Source organism: Protopterus annectens, chromosome 11.part0, assembly GCF_019279795.1.
Source record: "Protopterus annectens isolate FY-2018-M chromosome 11.part0, PAN1.0, whole genome shotgun sequence".
Classification (NCBI taxonomy): Eukaryota; Metazoa; Chordata; order Ceratodontiformes; family Protopteridae; genus Protopterus; species Protopterus annectens.
In genome coordinates, this window is record NC_056745.1 from 1,191,625,031 (window position 1) to 1,191,649,452 (window position 24,422).

Below are 24,422 nucleotides of genomic sequence, written 5' to 3' on the forward strand. Positions count from 1 at the left end.
TATTTAGAGTTAAGCAGGTGGAATTTGTTTTCAAGTGCATTTTCAAGGAACTGTGAGCTTTAAGGGAAGCAAAGTTTACTGCTGCTCATGTTGTCTGTTTACAATGTGCAACTGTTTTGTTTAGCAAATGGTATCTCTATTGTGGTATAAAGTTTTAAAGCAGTGTTAGTGGCACTGCAAGTAGCATACCTGCATCTTAATGTAGAGGGCTCGACATTCTATTCCTACAGCATGTACATTTGTATTTTAAGGGGGTGAGGTGCTGCAGTCCTGAGGATGTCCTCCTTTGGATGAGATGCCTAGTAACTATGAACCATTTTTTCAGCTTGCCATCCATTTTCTATTGCAATATACCAGCTTACCATTTTTTTAATTTAACATTGGCAATTTATTCTTTGACGGCAGCAGGCACTGAATTTGTAGATGAAACACTGAAATATACAGTTGTTTTCTAGCAACAACCTCTTCATTAGTTTCAGATATCTTTAATGTGGAATTATTCAGATGACTTTTACTTCTGCAGAGATTGTGTATATTGACTGATATTGGTGGACTGTAATGACACATGTTTGACTGGCCTTTTATGGTTGAAATGTTCTGAATTGGGCAGTTTGTCATTAACGGTTTGTATGCTTTGTTTCATTGCTTACTGGAAAAATGTTGAAAACTATAAATTTAAAACACACTCACACAAGTGGTGCTGTACAATACAAGGGATATAACTCAATTATATATTATAATTAATACAATCAGGTGAATCAAAGAACTTTTGCATGGCCCTAACAAAGTGTTCAAGGAGCCTATTGCTTGAAAACAGCTTAAAGGTAACATCCTGCCACTGGCCAGATGCATTTTCTTTGAATGTAGGTTTCAATGCTGTTTCAGTGAATGTGAGTTTCAAAGGTAGAGAAGCTTTAATGCTAAGTCTGTTTTCACTGTAAGACTATTGCTTTGTTTAAGTTTAGTAAATGTCTATCAGTGTTTGGGCTATAACGTTTGAAATAAAAGTTGTAAATTAAATCCAAATGTCTGTAATCATTGTAGAAGTAAAGCATAAAACAGTATGCACACTGAGGGATTTGAACAGTGTCTATGGCAAATGGGCAGAAATAGCCAATTAATGGGACATTGGAATGGCTACGTGGGGTGGGTTGGGGTGGCTGTGTTGGTGGGGGGGGGCTGCATGGGTAGGGCTCTGGGTTTGCACACTCCCCTTTGCAAAACATCCTGTGGGCTCCCTTGGATACAGCTGTATCAGACAATAACATAAGAAAGAAAATAGCAACACGTATGACATGCAAGAGGTAAGTTCACATTACATAAACACTGCGGTGGTGGTGCTGCGGTACTGTTGTCGCCTCACAGTAAGACGTTGTCCTGTTCGATTCTCAGCTAGAGCATCTTCTGTGTGGAGACATGCGTGAATGGGCATACCTTCATTGAAGGCTGTGCATCAGGGCCGGCAACTCGGCCAGTAAAAATCTACTGCCAATCATTAGTGGACCGGAGTTCCACTGTGGCGACCCCTAACCGGGAAAAGCCGAAAGACACAACAACAACAACAACACTCAATACCCATTATCCAATGATAAATAATAAACAGAAAATAAATACCCACCACCAAACCCCTTCACCATTAAGATAGAGAATAAATACAGAGTAGTGAATAGCAGTTGTTCAGTTACTCTATTGCACTTGTTAGCCTTAAATGAGACTCTATCATCATATTGTGCAATTGTAACACAACACTGGTGATAATTGCTCAGAGCAGCAGGATTAAATAAAAACAGACTTCAGTGTATCAGGTATTATGGTTGGTCTCTGAGTTAGTAAGTCTCACAGCTGTAGGATACAAACTGTTCCTGAATCTGGTAGTCCTACAGCAGAAGCCATGGTACCTCCTTCCAGATGCAAGTTGTGAGAACCAGTTGTGGGCTGGATGGGTCGAATTAGCTAGTATTTTGTATGTTCTCTTTCTTGCTCTTGTAAACAAAAGCTCCTGAATAGAAGGGAGGTTGGTGTCCAAGATTTTCTCAGCCACCCTCACCACTCTCTGTAATTTGTTCTTCTCAGCAACTGTGCAGTTGCCAAACCATGCTGTAAAGTTGCTAGTGAGGATGCTCTCGATAGCCCCCCTCTAAAAAGTGGTAAGAGCAGACATTGGGAGCCTGGCCTTTTTGAGCTTTCTACGGAGGTGACACCTCTGTTGAGCCTTCTTGACTATATGGAGAGGTCATCTGAGATACGAAGACCCAGCAACTTGGTTATTTTGACTTTCTCTACTACCTCCCCTTTGATAGTGAGTGGTTGGTGAACTGTTGCCTTTCTCCTGAAGTCCATAATCATTTCTTTGGTCTTAATAATATTCAGGTCCAGATTGTTCCTATCATACCAGGCAATCAAGATGTTCAGCTTGTAGCTATGTTAATCCCCACCACTAATAAGACCCACAATTGTGGTATCATCAGCGAATTTTATAATATGGTTTGAGTTATGTTTTGCAGCACAGTCATGGGTGAGAATAACGAAGAGCAAGAGTCTGAGCACACGACCTTGAGGAACATTAGCATTCAGGATTATGCGTTGAAAGGTGTTGTTTCCAGTGCATGTCCATTGGGGTCTACCAATCAGAAAGTCAAGAGTCCAGTTACATAGGTGCTCGTTTATCCTGAGTTTCATAAGCTTATCCACCAGTTGCATCGGTATCACAGTGTTGAACGCAGAACCAAAGTCGATATATAGCGGCCTTACACAGTTGTTCGCCCCTTCCAGGTGTTTTAGTGCATGGTGTAGTGTGACCGATATCGCATCCGCAGTTGATCAATTTGCCTGGTATGCAAACTGGACAGGATCGAAGGACTTAGGCAGACTCACAGACTGATGTTTCTTCACAATCCTCTCAAAGCACTTCATGATGTTTGAGGTTAAGGCGACCGATCTGAAGTCAAAGAAGCAGGTAGAGTTGGGTTTCTTTGGAAGTGGGACAATATTTGTCTCCTTGAAATCCGAGGGAACTTTCCTCCATAGCAAAGGATGAGTTGAAGATGTCTGTCAGTACCAGACATAACTGATCAGCACACCAACACCTTCCCAGGTATGTTATCTGGTCCAGCAGCCTTCCTAGGATTCACCTTCTTAAGCTGAAGTCTCACCTCCTCAGAGTTTAAGGTGAGCACTATCTCCTCTTTGTCAGTGTTTGTTTTGGAAGGTACAGTGGTGGTGTTCTCCTCAAATCTGCCAAAGAAGGAGTTCAGTTCATTCAGGAATTTCAAGCTGTCATCAGATTGGACTGTTTTAGTCTTATAGTCTGTGAGCTGCTGTATCCCCTGCCATAGGCTTCCTGTGTCCCTCATGTCTTGGAAACAGATCTGAATTTTCCTCCCATACTCCCTCTTTGCCTGTCTGATGTTCTTTTTTCTGATTTGGCCTGGCCACCTTTAACCTTTCTTTGTCATTTGCATTGAAGGCTATGTTTCTTTCCCTCAGTAGCTCCTAGACATTCCTGGAGAGACAGGGCTTCTGATTAGCTCTTATAGTGACGGCTTTCATGGTGGTTACATCCTCCATGCATTTATTTATGTGGGCAAGAATTGATTCGGTATAGGTGTCTATGTCTAACTGGAGATTGTGCAAAGCCGCTTCTTTGAATAACTCCCAGCAGGTGGTATTGAAACAATCCTGTAGGCAACCCATGCAACCCTCCTGTCAGGCTCTGATCTGTTTAGTTGTTGTCAGGCTCTGATCTGTTTAGTTGTTGTTTTTTCTCTGATCAAAGCCATCTTATAGGTAGGCAGAAGCAGGGTGGCAGTGTGATCGCAGTTGCCTATGTTGGGGTGCTTCAAAGTTTTAAAGGCTTCTTTAATATTGCAGTAAGCTTTGTCTAAGGTACTCTCCCCTTTGGTGGGGAAATCCACATACTTATAAAAATGGGGTAGCACTTCCTTAAGATCATCTCTGTTGAAATCACCTGCTATCATATGTGCAAAATCTGTGTTTCTGCTTTGTAGCTCACAGATAATATTATGGAGTTTATTCTGAGCTTCAGTGGTGTTAGCATTGGGGGGATGTACACTGCTGTGACATATATCCCATGGATTTTCCTTGGTACATAGAAAGGTCTGCATTTTAGTATCAATATTTCCACATATTCGGACTAGTATGATTGAACTAGCTTACAGTCTTTGCACCATCTGTTATGAACATAGATGCATACACCACCACCTTTAGCTTTACAGCTCTGTGCTTTAAATCTATCTGCTCTAAAAAGAGTTAGCCCATCTAGGTTCACAGCATTGTCACTAATGCTACTATGCAGCCAAGTTTCAGACAAAATGAAGAAACAAGTGCCCCTCATCTTATTTTCTGTGAGCTCCATTCTCACATAGTCCATGTTATTATCCAGGGAGCAGACATGATATGACAGTGTATCATCACAGAAATGTTATCAATGATTCTGCTATTATGCACTAAAGTAAAATGTAATCCTTAGTGTTAAAACAGACAAGCATGCAAGGTCTCCTGGCCATGTCGATCATTTGTAACCTAGCCACATGATCCCAAATGTTAGTATCCATCAACATGAATACATAGGTTCACAGAAGGTTTCTAGACCAATGGCCCTCAAGCCCTTACAAGCCTAACCACATTTATCCTGAGCTGATCCAATTGTCAATGGTTAGGTGAGTGAAGTTTGCAGAGGTAAAGGTCTATGGTAGTTAATACCTGCTTCCTCTGTCCAGCATGGACATGGACTCCACCCCAGGAGTGAATTTGCAGTAACCCATCTATTGATCTAGGTTGCATTTGAACACGGTCAGGGAGGTGCTCTGTTTCAAGTGAATTGGAAGCTTCTTCCAGAGAAGTGGCAGTCTCTGTGAGATGTATCTCTCTCTCCAGCATAACCTGTTCATGTCAGAGGCTAGGTTAAGATCCCAAATGTTAGTATCCATCAACATGAATAAATAGGTTCACAGAAGGTTTCTAGGCCAATGGCCCTCAAGCCCTTACAAGCCTAACCACATTTATTCTGAGCTGCCCCAATAGTCAATGGTTAGGTGAGTGAAGTTTGCAGAGGTAAAGGTCTATGGTAGTTGATACCTGCTTCCTCTGTCCAGCATGGACATGGGCACCACCCCAGGAGTGAATTTGCAGTAACCCATCCATTGATCTAGGTTGCATTTGAACACAGTCAGGGAGGTGCTCTGTTTCAAGTGAATTGGAAGCTTCTTCCAGAGAAGTGGCAGTCTCTGTGAGATGTATCTCTCTCTCCAGCATAACCTGTTCATGTCAGAGGCTAGGTTAAAATCCCTGGAGTGAGTGATCCTCATACAGTTTGATTTACAAATGTGTAGCATTTCTATCAGGGCTGGGTCAGAGACTGCCCTGTAAGCCAGGCACAGGTCACCCCTTAACAACCTGTAGGAGACAGAATACAGTGAGAGAGCTTAAAGCCTTTCTGCATAAAACTTATTTTGTGTACCCTGTAATTTCTTGGTGAGAAACCTCTGTAGTCTCCGCAATTGCTGCAGGTGTCTGGTGCGGTATGTGCAAAAGGGACCATTGTACTCAATTACTGGTCTGATGACGGCTGAGTATAATGGAATTATAACATCCTTAGATCAAGATGAGATGCCTTTACTTTTAAGATGTGCCACATAAAAGGATTTCCTCACTACTGTGGATATGTGATGGTCAAAGCTCAGGTTGCTATCAACCGGAATAAGTTTATAGGCAAATACTAGGCTATCAGTCTGTAAATTATTTCAAGCCTAGCCAGTAACCAGAAGTCAGACTCAAACCCTGTGCCTTGTATCTATGAGATAAAGACCTTAACCATTATGCCAAACCCTCATCCGACTAGTTTTTACTCTTTTCAATGAGGGCTTGAATGGCTAGACCCATAGTTTACTTATGACTGCCCATGCATTTGTCCAGGTTACACTTAAAGAGGGTCAGGGAGGTCTTTGATTTATATTCAAGGGAACTATATTCCATAAAAGAGGGATTCTCTAGAAAAGTTATCTGTCACGCTAGTAAGTCTTATTTATGTTTTGGTGGAAGATTAGTTCTCCTGAGCACATGTTAAGGGTGCTATTTTTTTTGTGGATGTGCACATACGACTGGATCCTTTGAGGCTCTGTAAGTTAGACAGCCATCTCCTCTCAAGAGCATGTAGTAAACAGAAAAAATAGACACCACTTTAAGGTGGACTGGTTAGTAGATGACATGCTCTAGACTGTCTTAGTGAAAAACATGGTCAGTCTTGCACCCTTGATATCAGCTTTGACATCTGAAAAGAAAATACCAAAAAGAAGTGGTCCTAGGACCGATCCATGGGGACACCACTGGTAACTACTCTTTTCAATGAGTGTGTGCCTCCAACACTTACAGACTGAGTTCTGTTAATAAGCCAGTTCATTATTTAGAAATTAACACAGGGTTTATATTTAGTTTGAATAGCTGATTAATAATATTGGAATGTGGGATGGTATCAAAAGCCTTGGTCAGGTCCAGATAGGCAGTGTGAACAGATTTGCCTTTGTCTAAAGTATAAGTGAACTGATCAGAGTCCACCAGGTTCAGGAGGTAGGATCTGCTTGTAACAAACCCAAACTGGCTTGAATCCAGGGCTTGCAGACAGCCTACCTCCTTGTTAAGAAGTTCCATAATGATACATTGCACTGCATTGCCTTACAGATAAGACAGATGAGGCTTACAGGTTTATAGATTCCAGGTTCAGTAGTTTGTTCCCCAGTATGAAGTGGGGTGATTACAGCAGTTCTCCATACCTCTGGTACAAATCCAGTGGAGAGGCCAAGTGGAGAGACTACCACACAGTGTCTGGAACTGACAAGAAGGCAGGCTGGAACACTATCGGGACCCATGAAGTTTGTGCTTCTGGCCTTGGAGAAAGTACTCAGGACTTAAACTCTGAAGTGAGCACAGGGGAGTGGTGTGGGTATGCTAATGTGCTGAGGAAAGTTTTGTGGAGACAGAGGAGTAAAGTGAAGTTTGAGATGAATTAGAAATAGTCTGCTAATACACTGGCTATATCCTCAGGAGATGAGTACATGTTGTTATATATTACCTCTATGCATTGCTTGGGTTACTTCTAAGGCTTCTGAAGAAGGCTTTGTGGTTGTCCTTAGCAGAGGAGGTAATGTTCAGTTTATATTTGCTTTTGAAGGATTTGATTTTGCTCCTGAGATCTTTCTTAATCTTTGAGAGTTCTTCTGTAACTGGTTATGAAGTTTGCTCTTACGGGCTGTTTCTTTCTTCTGTTGTACAGTTTATATACTCTAAGGTTCCATCGTAGTTGTTTATTCCTGTATTTATGTCATACAAGGACCCAATATACTGCAATGAGGTGCGTAACAGAAATTATCTTCAAATGTGGAAGAATGTAAGATAGTATCATCAAGGTGAGAAGGATGCTTAAATTTCATCAGGACACTGGACAGCTGGGGTAGGTTTGCCTTAGGATGGTCTCTAAAGACAGAAGGGTTTTGCGGTAAATCAGGATTTTCCCCTTATAGCGAGTGTTACTGAAAGGTGGTCAGATTTGATCTGACATGTAGTAAATACAGGTGTTCAGCATAGTGGGGCTATATTTCTGATAACCAGGTGCAATATTTTTGAACCCTTAGTTGGGTATTGAACTAGCTGATGTAAAGAGTTGGCATTAATGAAGCCCAGGAATCTCTGTACATACTTGTGGGGTTGCAGGTTTACCAGTTAATGTAAGGACAGCTGAAGTCTCCTAGGAGAATAGTGTTAGGTTCGACAGGGAGAGATAATTTCTTCCAATATACTTCATGGGCTGCAAGTTGTTGGCTATGACATAGTACATACTTTTATTTAATATGAGAAGGATACAGAGGAGTTCAATGTTGTTGCCCTTCCCTAAAAGTCTGGAAGTAATTTGGCTTCTTAGGAATATGGACACGCCTCCTCCAAAAACAAAATAATTTTAGGTGTTGGGCCTAAAAGACTGGTGGACACTGATATCCTGAAACCATGTTTTAGTAACTATGCAGATATCTATATTTTCAAAAGTTAGGAATGCCCATGAGGAGTGAAACTTCTTGTTTAGGCTTCCAGCATTGAGCGGTGCTACTTTTATACAGTTTTGATGTATATTTATTTTTTTATTGTTGTTTTTAGCTATGTAAGCAATTTGAAGAGACTGACCTTGCTTAAAAATGCACTGGGGGAGGAGTAATTTTGGTCAATATATAAAAGCCTGAGGAGAGGGTGCAGCCCATCTTAGCAAAGCAGCTAGGGTTGCTTATCACCTCTTCCCAGACTGATATATATGGGATCCCCTTAGAATGGTAACACTAGCTAAACCAATAATTAAAAGTCAATAATCTTCTGTTTGCCTTGTAGCATCATTCTTGCCAGTGGTAGGATACTGCTCGATACTAGACTCATTTTAAATTCAGATACATATTCTGAGTGCTCTATCATGTTCCACTTTATATGAACCAAGGAGGTGGGTCTCAAGTCATTCACTTTCATGTGCACAATGTCCAGGTCAAATGTGCACCTATAGTGAAGGCACTAGAGGACCTTAGTGACACTGCAGGTCCTAGCAGCTGACAGGCAACCAACCATCACTCCCTTTGCTTAGCCTGGTGAGTGTTATACATCTGCTTTTGACTATGGAGGTATCTATAACAAAGACATTACCACATGTACTGTCTTGGCTTTGCTGCCTTAAATGCTTTTGGTTTCCTGATGAGTGACCCTTTTTGAAATGATGTTTTCTGTTGTGTCCATGCAGGTTGCTTGGCGGTCAGTGTGACACTGAGTTTTGCTGTATACCAAACCTTCATCTGTGAGGCCTTTGTGGTTTTGTCAGGGACTTTTTAAGTACCTCAGTATAAGAAGTCTTATGGTAAAGCATGGTTGTGTGAGGTGGGTGTCATATCTGACAACATACTGGGTACAGTTAACAATTTAGAAGAGAGGATAGCTTCCAAGGATATTAGATAGTTGTACCTCCTACATATTAAGTCATCACCACAAATGGTTGTCAGTGAGCATGAGACAATTCTTGCACAGGCTCAAGATTCGTAATGCTATTAGACCAGCCACAGACAGTGATGTAAACTGTGACTTCAGGAAGTATAGTAGCTGGTAAAGGAAGGAGTACTAATGAAGTATAATATCAGAAAAGACTATGTATACCTGCACACAAGTATGAAAGAGTTAAGGCAGCATACTTACAATTAGATGCATATAGTAGCAACTGAAGAGTAGAAAAGTCAGTAAAAAGTATACAACTACTTAATATGGGTGCCACAACAACAGTTTTAGCCTGAAAGTTAGTAAAAAGTGCAGCAACAACTAACAGATACTTGAATCAGTGAATTCCAACTTGGCTCAGGTACCTTAACAAAAGCATTGTACAAGTGATTTGGCTCTGGTGCCACAGCAGTGGTCTACAGCAATGACTGGACTGGGCTCAGAATGCCCTTAAGGGCAGTTACAAGTTACATCTTCTTAAAACAATGACTATACATTGGCTCAAATCCCACAACCACAAGTTTAGTGCAAATTTACATATCACAGCAATGAGCAAACTTGGGCTCAGAGTGCCCATAGCTCACAAAAGTAGTGAAATAAAACAATAAGCAGTAGCCTACATCAAGAGGGAACTTTACTTTAAATGATATTACTATCTGCAAGTATTTTCATCACCTGTTCTCAAGTGCACAAAACTGCACTAATGCTTCTGTAACTGACAGCAAAAGTGCCTGGGTGTCTAGAGCAGTTTAAGTTCATACAACTATACTCATGCATCAGCAACTCAGCTCAGTCATCCGCAGCACTGTGAGAACGTGCTTAGCTGAATGCCATTGTCCGTTTACTTCAGTACCTAGTGAGTAGATACCAGAAGAGACAACACTTCAGTGGACTGCTTTACAGAACCAGAGGGTGTAAACACTTAGAACTGTCATTAATAGCTCACAGACACACTGATGACTACACAGCACTTCTCAGATGTAATGGGTTTGGTTATGAGAACAAGTCTGAGTCAGTAACCTCAGACATTCTCTTGTAGTCACAGCAGAGTAAAGCAATGGCATCCACAGGCACAGTAAGTTTAAAAAAAAATACAGCACACAAGCCATTTAAAAACACACTGCCCTTGCAGCCAATAGTACATTTTACCCATTACAACTACAGCACCCTTTCTCAAACCAGGAGATTACGTACTAAACCAGTTCTAATTGCAGAATTGCACCACAGCACAAAGATACAGCAATGTATTTAAATCAGCACTAGCATACTCTCATTTGAATGCAGATGGTTGCAAGTGAGACTATAACTCTCGTTATGAAAAAATAGAAAAGAATGAAGGAAAAACAGCTTGAGAAACATTAAAATTTTGTTACTTAAATATGCTCTACTGCAGTCCACAAATATAATTTGTCAATCAAAAGATTTCAGTTTACCATTCACAGGTGTATCCCTTTCAATCAAGAAATATGGATCAAGTTAATACAGAACTAGAGTCAAACCAGGCAGATTCCATGCCCTTGATTATTTGATGTTAATGGAAATCAGGATAAAAACACAGCCTTATTTTTTTAAACATAAGAAATATCTGTTACTGTTTCACTATAAAGTTTCAATGTTTACTTAGCTAAAACTGGAATGAAACACTCATTATCTGGCCCAAAATGGGCCATCTCAAAATTTGGACTGTGATTTGAGATCCAAGTGTAAATAATCTGATGACAAAGTAAGATATACAAGAAAAGATTCTTTTGAAATGAAATGAGTAATGGTGAGGTAATTAAAACAGACTAGCTAATATTCATAGAATTTGTAGAAAACCTTAAATGTCATATCTGCATGATATTTAGACGTGAGTTTAATGAGTTATCTAATGAATTTAAATTGGATTTGATGAGTAAAACTGGAACATGCAAGAATCACAGTGCAAGAAAATCAAAACAACATTGCACTGCCTTATCTACTATACTACAATGCTAAAAGGCTGCCCAAAGTGAAACAAAACTGCAAATGAAAAGGGAAAAGCAGTAAATAATATACTGAAGTTGTAAGAAGGGCAGTTCCCATGGTTACATTTCTGGCAGAAAGAGCCTTGGCATTTCATGATGGTAGTGAGCCACACAGTAATCCTAACAATGGAAATGACTTTGGGTGCAATGATCCTATGTCTGACACCAAGTCTTTTTGAAAAACATGTAAGAAAATATGGAAATTCAGTCTGTGGAAATGCATCTTAAATTCTTCTTATGTGGCTGAAGGAAGGTATCAGTTTATTAGGATCAAAAGTTTTGGCACTGACCACATCTTCAACTAAGGAAGCCAAATACTACTACATCAGTACAGTGCTAAACCCTGATGCAAGTACACAGATCAGATGTAAATCATTATTTGTTATACAAAAAATGATGAAGTACATGAGTGCTTGTTAATGCCTGAATGACAGTATTAATGGTCCATTTGTTAATGAGCATCACCCATACATTCTACACATTCTTTACTCAGTCCTGTTGTTTTAATGGTAAAAAATGCAAATTGTTAACACCTGCATGCAGAATTAAAGGGCCATTTGCTAATAAGCAGTTGAGTTAAGAGGCCAGTGATGTCAAATAGTTTAGGGCCATCACCCATACATGACGCACTTTTTCTATCTATTCCTTCCAAAGCATTGAGTCACCAATAATTATTATACCTTTATGGACAGGTAGTACTTCCAAGTGATGCAACAGATCAGGAAGAGCTATAGATGGTGTATCGGGAGGAGAGATGTTACTGCTCAATGTTCTTCTTTTTAGTTTTCTCTCTCAAGTGTCTATTTCTGGTCTGTCTAATTCAAGCTTGCCTGAAAAGAACAAAACTTCTGTTGCCCCACTAACAAAGGTACATATCAGGTATGTAAAGCAAAATTAAATAAATCCACAAACAAAGTAGTTTAACATAATAACAGGAACAGCACCACAAAATAGAAGAGTTCTTACCAATACCTCCATATTATACTGTGGGCCATCATCCTTGCAATACAAGTTTAGGTCAAGTCACCATATTTGCCTTAACGTGTTCATACAAAACAATTTTCTTTAACAATGGTTAGTACTGTAACACAGAAGCCAAACTGCTAAGGAACCTTCTTGCCAAAATACAAGAAACATACACCCAGTTAGAAAATACTGATTCTGTAATACCATCCAAGACCAGTATATGCAAGCGCTCTGGCCAGTGGTTCATTTGAGGGTAGTATTTACAAAAATATAAATTAGTTTTTCCTGCTCAGATAAAGAGCACTTACTAGCTGCAAAGAGTGGTAGAGAACATCAATTCTGCAGTAAAAATAAAGTAGGCCAAGGTAATCCCCTGAATATATACTCTTTTACCCTTGGGCAAAAGAAAAGTCAAATGAAGTGGTAAAAGTTATGTACATCACTATCAAAATGCAACTTAAATGGACAAGGCAGGTGTTTTTGGGAATGTGAAAAAGTATAATGCAAGGCATGATTATGTGTAAGTCTACAAAGTAACCAGCCATACATTTTGTATGTCTGCTGCTGTGTAAAGCAAAAAAATACAACTACTTTTGTAGGAAGGGAAGATAAATGTACTGACTACAAACTGGAACTATGTGGTGCTAACATATAGTTTGTTTTACCAGATATGAATGTACATTTCTAAACAAAGAGTTCTTAACAATAAAACAGCATCACCTACCACTGAGCCATAAACTTTCTGTTCTAAAAAAGATGTCCAGCCACTTAAAGATGCCAGTAGAATTCATACTGTTCACATCAATTAACCAATCCACAAAGGAACCACCCAGAGAACTAGCTCATACAATGACAGCTGCTTACAAGGTCACTGACATGATTCTTCCCAGAACCATGTAAATTTGAAGTTTGTACCATCAAAGAAGGAGTATTGAATAAATATGCAACGTTAAAGCCCAAAAATAACTCAGGATTTTGGCCCCTTTTCTTTGGTAAGAATGCAAAGATAAAACCAATTTTTAGTCATATAAACAGAGGTAGGGGCAAATTCTTCCTCATTAATAGCCTTCCCACCATCAAAATTAAACAGGTTTCAGAATGTAAGTTAAATATTCTATGGTGCTATCAGAAAGTCAACAAACTTAACTATGATCTTTGGAACAACAAGAATTTAACAGCAAATGGCGAATATATACAAATTCTGAAACGGAGGTATTCTGCAGTATTCCCCATACTCCAGAGTACAGCAGTCTTGTAGTTAGCAAATATGACAAACACTCATATCAAGAAGTGCAGCACACTGAACTACCCTCACACAAAAAATGCTTTAAAAGTGCAACACTACATTCAGATATTTGCTGCTTTTTATTAGACACGCACTTCAGCAGTGTCAGAACTCCCAGTATCAGGTTTTGAAATGCATCCTGAAGCATATTCTAGCCTGATTATCTATCCTTCTTGCCCACTTCTACCCCTATCTGATGAAAGATCTCATATCACTCTCTTTGTTGGCCTCCTCTTTTACAGAGGCAGACTTTATTGGCAAATGCAACTTACCTCCCAGTAAGTGAGAGACAATAGTTAATTAACAGCTATTCTCAGCTACTAATATATAGTGTCTGAGAATAACATCTCTGCACCAAATGTTCCCATACTTATCAAGTTTGAGGCAAGCAGTGCTGGCTTTTTATGTGCACCGTGCATGTATAAACATGTTTGCTAAGATGACTTTCACACTCATTATGCATGCATGCTTCCAAATGCTTGTGCTCCATACTGGCCTAGCAGGTCTTAATTATGGAATACTGCTTCCACAGTGTCTGCCAGAAGTCACTTTCAATGCAGCACCACCCCCCCCACACACACACACACACAAACACAGACTCATAATCCATCACAGGTCACTAGCTCCTACTTTCCACAGCCAGCTCCAGGTTTCCTGTTTAAACTCAAGTCTTGTCATTAGTGCAGAGGATTAAGACTACAAGCTAATAAATAAGATGAGTCTTGCAGTCTACAGTTTGATTCCTGCAGCATACTACATTGGCCAACTGTGAGCAAGTCACTTGCTCAGAAATTGCTCACAAAGAAATGCAAACAAACAGACAAACAAATAAATAATTAAAGCCACCATCTCCACATGTTCACAGCTTCAGCCATCTGCACCACATAGTTAACCTTTCTTAGTTATGTGACAACATTTTCTTTTTGCAATTTTCTGTCCTCAAATATACTTATGCTGTACTAATAAAGTCAGAAAAAGGACAAAACATGGTGTATCTACAGCTAGTGGGATTTCCCTTCAATGGCCTGAATGTACCCATAAAGTCTTAAAAGTAAAAAGGCATGGGTATTCAGAAGCCATGCAGCTAAGAAACACAGGTATGTCCTTAAGAGGTCAACTGCATATAACCCATGGGCCTCCACTAAAGGAGGTTTAAAGAGTTACACAGTGGAGATCACAGCTTGTCTGGGTCTTTCCCGCAGTTTCTACTGAATGGTTTTGTCTGTTTGACCTTTTTACCCTTTGGTTCAGAAATACATTTTAGTGACACATTTCCATGAAGCAGACATAAGGCTGTTTTAAAAATGATAATGAGAAAGATATAAACAATTTAGGCAGGCTACACAGGTATCACAAATCCTCATCTGTAGTCATGTTTTAATTTGGTCAATCTCACTCAAGTGCTATATTAAGATACACACAGTAGTAGAACTTTCAGTCACAGCATCTTGGTAGTTAGGATTAAGAACACAACAGAAATGTTCAACAGTACAATTCAAAATACCATTACTAGCCACTTTAAAATGTTTCCAAATTTCCAAAAAAATGAAAACGATAAAACACTCATTAGTGACTGCTCAGATTTTGTAAACTGTTGCAGTGAAACTGGTTGGAAAATCTTACCTTCTCAACTTAAAATTTGCTGTGCTTCTAATGCCAGTCTAAAATGTTCTAGTCCCTGAGCAGCATGTGCAAGTATGTGTGAGTCTCCTTCAGATTACTGATGGTTTTAGAATGGTGAACTGCATACAGTCAGAGACAGTATGATTGACATTTTGAAACGTTAAACTGTACTGAGACCATGGTACAGTTAGAATCAGGGAATTTGCCCTTTACTCCACTGTAGTACGATCTCAGACCTGGTATATAAAATTAGCGAGGTGGCTGCAAAAACACAGTTTTTGGCAGTTCTGCAGTTTTTGACATTGAGCATCTGGATCCAACCATATGCAGTTCAATGTCATGGAACACTGATATTGTAAAGTAGAGCTATATCTGTATATATATATATATATATATATATATATATATATATATATATATATATATATATGTATACACACACACGCGCGCACACACACACACACAGACATATATATATATATATATAAATATAGGTTTACTATCATAATCACGAAACCACTTCCACTGAGTGGTCACGACGTCGAGCTAAAATAGTGAAAATCACAGCACAGAACAGGCACAACACTGAAACCGGTAATGTCGACCTATCCAAATTCGACAAAATCGACATTACCCAGCATACCTTCCTTCCCAGTCAATTCCAACTAACATTTTGCAAGAGGGCAAGCCCCTTTGCACCCCCCACATCCCCTGCTAATTATATATACAAACTCCGAGATCACACTATAGTGAGGAAATGGTAAAATTTCCCAATCCCCACTGTACTGTGATCCCAATGCAGAACGTCGACCTCACAACAGCGAATGCACACTAGTATTGCCTGTTGTGGTATCGACCATTTTCGATTCGGCCTTCCGTGAACTGGGAAACTTGCCTTTCGACTACCCCAGTTTGATGGAATGCCGCCCGACAACATGATCGCAAAACTATATATATATATATATATATATATATATATATATATATATATATATAAACATATATATATATATATATATATATATATAACACACATATACACTTATTGAGACTTTGAAAGATGTCTGCAATATGCCAGTCACCCAAAAAAAAAGCAGAAAAGGCTGCTTCCTAAACACGCAAAGTTGCAGCACCTGGGCTTGTTACTAATACTCTTTAAGCATAACAGCAAAGCAAACTAAGGGTTTGAAATAAAAGTATAACTAAAATCTCAAGAATGTGAATATAAAAATGTTATGGGATAAACCAACAGCTCACATTAATGTCAGAAACATTAACCAGTTATAAAATGTGGGTTTTCTGCTAAAAGTAACAATATGATGCAAAATGGTCTAATGCTGTCCCTTCTTAATAAAATACAGCTCTTGGAACATGATTCTGAGCTGAGCTTAGCCTCAAAAGGATGAAATGGTCTGCTGTGATTTTGGGAATTAGTCTTTTAATAAGAAAAATATATTATGCTGCAAAACTAAAGATACTATACTTTCTGAGTTTTTCATTTATTTTACCTACCTCGCTACAGTTTTAATGATGCTGTCAAGTTCATCAGTGGAAGGTGGATTACGACCTCCAGGGGGGAACACAAGGTTGATTGGATCAAAGAGCCGAGATAATGATTTTGAGAGATAAGCTGTTTCATATGGATGAAGAGAGTCTTTCAAGGCTTTTTCTGGGCTATAGAAAGAAAGAAAGAAAGAAAAACATTGTCAAAAGCACTAATCATTTTTAATACTGCAGGCAGGTGTCCTACTTACTAATTTAGTTAAAAAAACAAAGACTGTTCCTTGGTGTCAGTACCTGGTCCACTGCTCATCAACCTTGTTTCTACATGCAGTATTTACTTAGCATGTAGCTCATGGTCTTGCACTTTACTATCAAAATGCTGGCACATTATAAAGTAGTGCAAAGGAAGGCACAATAAAATGCCAAGTATTATTTCCAGATTCCTGTTTAATGAAGTGGAGGTAAAATGCAAATGGCTTCAATATTAATAAAGCTATTTAAATGCCAATATGTAACTTAAGTACTACTAATGATTACCCCAAAACTTACAAAAAATAATGAACAGCTAAACTTGCAGTTAACTAAAATGAGAAATAATGCAAGAAAATCATTAAACTGAAAGCAAAACAAGCTGGGCAAACTACAGTTGTCCATTTCTCAACACTCCCACCGCCCAGGAATGTTTCCCACTACTGATTTCCCTAGTAGGTAGAAGCTTAGCCAGTCACTGAACAGGAAGGTAATCTCCCCTACAACCTTCTGGTGCCTCACGAAACCCCATCAAGATATGTATTTCGTCTAAACAGCTAACAAGAGATGAGGCTCATTAGCATTCTCAGTTAATTATTTGGAAGTTCTGGGCTCATGTTTTGAGGTCAGATGGCAGAGTACAAAGTACCTCCAGCTCTCTGCATCCTTGGCTCCTCCATCAATTTCCCTATTTATAGAATATGCTACAAATCCTACTTAACCAATTATTTCTTTTAAAATGTTTGTTTTGCCCATTATTCAGAACATGAACTATCTTATGTCTATTCCATACATCAGTGAATTCTGTTAAAATGCTTTCGGTGCTGCCACTTCAGCAGGGTAGTTCCAGTCATTCACCACAGCTTCACTGAGATAATACTTCTCTGGGTCTCTCATACTCCCCATGTGCCATCCATCCAGAAACTTCAAACTGTATCCAAGTCAAGCATTTAAATATTTTTGGCTGTAGTTCTCCTCCTCCTTTACTGAAGAATGCACACACTTAGCTGTTCTGACATCTTTTCATATGGTTTCTTGAAGGGCTACACACGATTTTGGTTGTCAGCCCTAAACTGCTTTTATCTTATCTATGCTGTTACAATGGTGGGATCTTCCAATCTGCAATAATACTCTAGATGGGAATTCTGCAAAATACCTACATATCAAAAGATAGCATCTTCTTTAATGCTAGTGATGCTTCTTCCTATGTACCCCTCTATTTTACCAGCTTTCCTTTCTGTGCTCTCACACTACTTATTTACATCTGCATAATCTGATAACATTATATCAGGGTTTCTTTCACCATCTTTAGTTACTGCTCCCCTCCATATTTGTACCCCTTCTCTACATTCTTCTTTGCCAGATACATTTGTTTACCACTTGCTATATTAAATTGGTTATGCATTGCATTGCATAGTTGCTCCAATCACACACACACACACACACACACACACACACACACACACACACACACACACACACACACACACACACACACACACACACACACACACACACACACACACACACACACACACACACACACACACACACACACACACACACTCACACAGCCCCTTCTGTATCTGGGAAGGAAAAGGGGGTCCCTCAGTGAGCCTGCAGGTGGGTCCACACTCTCCAAGGAGATAATGACCTCATGGCCTATGGCCTCTAAGACTTGCTGTTTCCCCATTGATTGAAATAACAGCCATGATGCAGGCATCCTATGAGCAACTACAGGTGGGGATTTAGGATATGGGTAAAGGAAGCTTTAAGTAAAGTAAACATGATGATACAGGCCTCACTGGCATCATCATCAGCTTGCTTTTGACCCTTGCTATCATCATAGCCTAACTGAAACTGGGGAGATACACCCCAGTCTCCACTAAGGTGTGTCCTGACTGCAAGCAGAGCCCCAGTCCCACCTCCCCTGGACAGGTGAGCTGACTTACGCTACTTATTCCCACTCCTTTTCCATCTAGCTTCCCCAGTAATCTTCTACTGCACAAAGCCAGGCTTGCATTCAAAATGTTTAAACACTTTTACCTTCATCTGAAAAACAACAGCTGAAGTAGGAAGGAGGTTATGTAAATCAATTTTCAGGACCACTTACAATATTTTTTGTAATTTGTTAAAAAGATTAGTTAATGGTAATTCTCCCCTTAATTCTCAAATAATTCTAGTCAAACATCAATGACTCCCATCAGGTTCCCATGCTTTGTGCACACAGAGTTTTTGAAGTTAGGTTATGTGCTAGGAAAATGAGGATAGAAAGATTCAAACTCTGCACCCTTGCTGCATGAAGCAGCTCATTGACAAGTTGGAGCTTTAGTCATCTGACAGACTAGCAATTTTAGAGAGAAGACAGTATCACAGTAAGATGCGACAATAACTACATAATGGACAGTTCTGATCATCACTCCAAATAATGCAATCTGTATGAGCATAGAAATGTCAGCACCTCTGCAGTTGCTGGAGGCTGTAAAGACAGAACTGCAAAAATATATTATTAAAATGCAGCACATTTAGACTATATTACACAAACCTGGCCTATTAATTACTTAATTAATTATTTAGTGCAATGAATACAGAAAAACAAAGACAATATAAATGCTGCAACAGTTTTTGTACAACAACCCACAAGTTGTACAAAAATCAGAAATAGTGCTGCATACAGCAAACTATTTTTGAGGGGAGGAGGGATTACATGCATGCATTACACCTACATGTCATCTCTGACTAGGTTTACCACCTGTCTCTCTCTGAGCAGGACAGTCCCCATTTGGGTAGTTGTGTCCAGCAGAAAAAATAAAAAACGGCAAATGTTCTGAGATTTTAGGACAAAAAATATTTCCTACGTTTTCCTTAACAGTTGCATAAATAATTTGTGTATCTGAAGCACCTAAATATTATGTGAAACAGCATAATCAATTCAAAATGCTATAAGAATAAGCTTTTAGTTTGGAAAAAAAAAATGTGAAGTCCTTTACTTAGCACTAGGCATGGGTATGGGTATATTATGTCCTGCAAAATCTCACATTTCTGCAAAAAATGTCCCACTAGGTGGCAACCCTATTTTAGACTTCCCTACGTATTCTCAGTCATTAAGAATAGCTATTCCATCTGACATCACTCAGTATACGCCTAACCTACTTGAATGGGTAATAATGCTGTATTGTTGCAGCATGCACCTCCACAGTCAACAGAGCCAATTGTGAACAAATGTGATACAGGAAGCAACTCAGTTTTACTCAAGAGCTAGATAAGCTGTTGTAGTGCAAACACACTACATTTCATGCCTGTGCGGCTGCAAACAACAAGCTAAATTAAAGAACTATTCCTATTTGAAATATTAACATTAAACTCATGCTGTCCAGTTTACTCACATCTAAGTAATAAGCACACTGTCAACATTCAACAAAACAAAGAAGTCAAGGATCAAATCCAAATCAGTTCCTTCCTTTATGGCACAAGTACTTTGATTCACAGGAATTACTGAGCTTGCAGTCTAGGGGGCCATTAAAAAACTTAGCCCAAATTTCCCGTTGCCCCAAATATTACTGTTTAGTTAAGTGACTTGCTCAAGAACAGGGCACAAATAAGAGGCAAAATTAGTGATATTCAGCAACACGGAAGACAGATAAGAGGAGAATACTATAAATCACTTAAAAAGTTAACAGAGTAACAATTTTTGCACCAACATGTACATCAGTTTCACTAGGTTACTGGTCTTTTTTCTAGACCGACCCAAGGTGGTATTTACATTACTAGGGAAAGTTTGACCAGGGCATTAGAGAACTTTCCCTTCTCTTTTCAATGGATACTGTAGGATCTTTTACGTCCACCCAAGCTACTGCCAACTTAAGTGGGTGAGACCTCAGTTTAGCAACTCATCCAAAGGAAGACACACTCAGGAATGCAGCAGCCCCCTTTATGCTGCACTGCAGTGTCAGCATTCCCTCTATCTGGTATAGGAATAGAACCCACAGCCTTCCGCACCAAAAGCAATTGTGCTACTTCAGCACCACTGACAGACTACAAAGCACAAAACTATGATACTCTATGACTGACAATGACCAAATGTAATCCTCAGTCATTTACAAAATATGTTAAAGAATGCCTTGCAGCTGGTATGGAGGATTAAGGCTCTTGCCTTCCAGTAGTTAAGGTTCATGGTTTGACTCTGAGTAACGTAACTTAAACTAGACAATGTCCCTAATAAGGCATTTCACACACATACATACATGTACACACACGAGTCTATATTATAATATCTAAAGTTCATTTCATTGAAAAGTTTAGAAGTATATAAAAGTATCTGATGGTGTCATTTTTTTATTATTCCAATTACTATGTAAGTGAGTCTATTAGAGTACGTGAGGACTGCAATGGTCAGCATCATGTTGTATCCCCAGATTTGTAGATGATTATGTTTTTGCTCCGTAACTGATTCAGTGTGTGTGGTGGTTTTATTTTTCTCTGAAGCTGTGCAACCATGCAGTTAGTATATAAAAGTAAAGGGGGTGTGGAGGGCAAAGCAGTAGCAGAGTTGTAGGGGAGCTTGCCCCCCCCCCCCTGCAAAAACATTTTTATGGCACATTTGTCATGAAGTAAGTTTTTATGAATTAAGTTTAGATGAAATTAACTTTAAATGTTATGATACACACACACACACCTGTGCGCTCTGCACAAAGCCAAGCCCACTCTACACTGAAGCCAGGCACTCATTGCAACTCATGTTCTCTTCTACTGCTGCAAATCTCTCAGAAGTACTCAACATTAATGCTGCTGTTGAGACACCATGGAGCTGAGAAACAGGTGGTATTTTCTACGTTTAAACTAAGAAAGACTTTTTCCTCTTTGGACTTTGCTCATGTTCAACATGCAAGCGTACAAAGTAATGTTGATACTATATTGAAAGTTGTGAATTTGTCTGACTTAAGAGTTAAACAGCATTGTGAATGACTTACTTTCTGGAGGGACAAAATTTGTGCCTTTTATGTTACCTACTCTTGCACACTCATTGGAATTAGAAAGATTCTGCGGGAAATTACACTTAACTGTGTTTTATTATGGTAAAAATAAAAATGCTATGACCGATGTGAACAAAGATGAAAATAGTGTAATGGATGATGATCCACTTTTGAATGTTTCCATTTATGATGACTTGTCTGAAAATGACTCTGAAGTTGATGAGAGGTGCACTGAAAGGGTTTGAAACAGGGTATGGTAAACTCTGTCCCTAACCTACCGACCCGAAGTAGGTTTATGCCACCCAAATTGTCACCAGCTGTTGTCCTGTTTGAGCAAATGTTAGTTAAGAAAGTTGAACATGAATATGCAAATTTTATTAAAAGTGTGAAGCATTACAACATATCTAAGGATGAATGGAATATGTTGTATACACTTAGGGGTCAACTGTTAAACTTTGTTTTCAAGCAGGCAGATAAAGGGGGCAACTGTGTGGTCATGTTGAGGGTCAAATATAATGTTATGGTGTACAATCTTTTGTTGGTGAAAGAGGATTATTTAAAACTGAATTCTAATCCTTTGCAAAATTTCAATGAGCAGTTGCTTGAATTATTGGAAAGACAAGAAAGGTTAGGTTTTTTAACCAGGGATAATGTTAAAAAGTTGTACATAGAGAAACCATGTGACCCCACTTTTTATGCCTCACCAAAAGTACATAAAGATTTGTTGAACCCACTGGGGAGATCCATTGTCTTAGGGGTGGGTTCATACTTACAAAATGTAGGTATGTTTTTGGATTCTTTATTGAAAAAAATACTTGAAAAGAGTTCCTGCGCGTCTGATAAACACTGAAGAGTTATGAAAAAAAGTTAAAAAAATTGTCTTGGCGTGATGAATACTATTAAGTGGTGGTTGATGTTAACCCATTGTACATGAACATTGAGCTGAAGTGGGGGTTGGAGGCTGTGTGGGACATTGGGTGATGGCCCTAGATGTGGTGAGGTTGTTAGAACACACAACTACTTTAAGTTTGAGAATACCATTTTTCTTCAATTGAGAGGGACTGGAATGGGGGCATCATATGCCCCAACATATGCTGTGCTATATATGGGTTTTGTGAAAGAAAATGTATCTATACTACAGAATTTTACAGAAGATGTGTTGTTTAAGCGATACATTGATGATCTTATTTTTCTTTGCAAGGGTGACCCACGTAAGTTTGACTTATTCTTTTCAGATTTTAATTCTAATGATCATAATCTTAAGTTTTCTATGATTAATAATTCTATGTGGACTTGGAGAAGAACATTCAGTTTAGACCTCATAGGAAAGCTACTGCAGTAAATAATTTTTTACGTGCAGATACCATGCACCGTGCACCCCCCGCATTTGCTTAATTCTTTGCCTGAGGGTGAATTCAAGCGTACTGCCTGTAATACTTCTGAGGAGGTTTGTAAGGTTAAATTTCTCTTGGAAGCTATAAATAGGCTCCGTGAAAGAGTGTACAGTGAAGAAATTCTGCAACATGCCTTGGACGAAGTTATAAATGGTAAATATGGAGGTAACAAAATGAGTATGAGGAGTCATACTAATATGATATGTGAGGTAGAAGGGAAGGGTCTCTTTTTTGTATCTAAATTTTTCTGGTTTTTCGGAGACCAAGAGGAAAATCATTCTGGATCTGCGACATGTTGTATGTGACGATGTAAATGTGGGGAAATTATTTCCCAGATTCATTAGATTCTCTTATGGGTGCTATGCTAATTTGAAGGAACTCTTAAATATGGGTTGTTCCAGTGGTTCACGGGAACCCTTGGGTGGTGTGTTTACATGTGGGCATTGTAAAGTGTGTACATATATAAAAGATATTCCGGGTAATTTTATTAATGGTAAAAGGTTTGTGTGCAAAGGTAAATTCAGTTGCTATTCATGTGGGGTGGTGTATGGTGTATGCTGTAGGCTGTGGTTGTGCTGACATAAAATGGTATATTGGTCAAACTAAGAGGGCTATTAAGGTTAGGATTATGGAACATTTGAAAGACATTCGGAATGAAAATATAAGTACAGTCGCAGAACATTTTGTTAATATGCATGAAGGGAATGTGTCCTGTTTTTTCTTTACTGTTCTTGCCCAGCTGGTATTATATAGGGGGCAGATATAGTCAGGAAACTATTGGAATTGGAAAGCAAGTTAATTTTAAATTACAGAACATTGTCACCAATGGGGTCTTAATTTAGAGGTGAATTTAGTGTATTAGGTTTAGCCAGTTTAAGTTGTTTGAGTTGTTCAAGATGCTCAGTTTAAAAGCAAATGTATTTAAATTGTATTTAAAATATTAAAATAAGAAAATAAAACACAATAATATGTTATTGGTACAATTAAAAGTGTTTTGCTATATATATTTAAATTGGTATGTTATGTTGATGGTGTATTTATTAAATTAGGTATATGTCACTTTAAGCTAATTAATGGTTTAAGGGTTTTGATTTTTGTCTAAAAGAATGGCTGTTAATTATGCATTATATCCATTGAAGGCGAAAATCTGAGGTATCAGTGCTATTAGCTGTGAATTAAAATACTTTACTGCCTACTTTTTGCTCCTGTGGTGTTTCTTCTACTTATTTTTTATTTGAGATTGTCTTTATCATTAGAGAACTTTCCCTACTCTTTTTGAACAGATACTGTAGGATCTTTTACGTCCACCCAAGCTACTGCCAACTTAAGTGGGTGAGACCTCAGTTTAGTATCTCAGCCAAAGGAAGGCACACTCAGGAGTGCAGAAGCCCTC

At 38.9% G+C, this 24,422-nt stretch overlaps 1 protein-coding gene across 1 annotated transcript in view; it reads right to left on the bottom strand.

The window, feature by feature from the left end:
• The window catches only part of COG5 (component of oligomeric golgi complex 5), a 3,265,454-nt gene that overhangs the window by 1,192,872 nt on the left and 2,048,160 nt on the right, over window positions 1-24,422 (bottom strand). Inside the window, exon 13 of the mRNA XM_044088540.1 lies at window positions 16,423-16,584. Within this exon, the coding sequence (XP_043944475.1) occupies window positions 16,423-16,584 (162 nt within the window). The remainder of the gene's footprint in view (window positions 1-16,422; window positions 16,585-24,422) is intronic.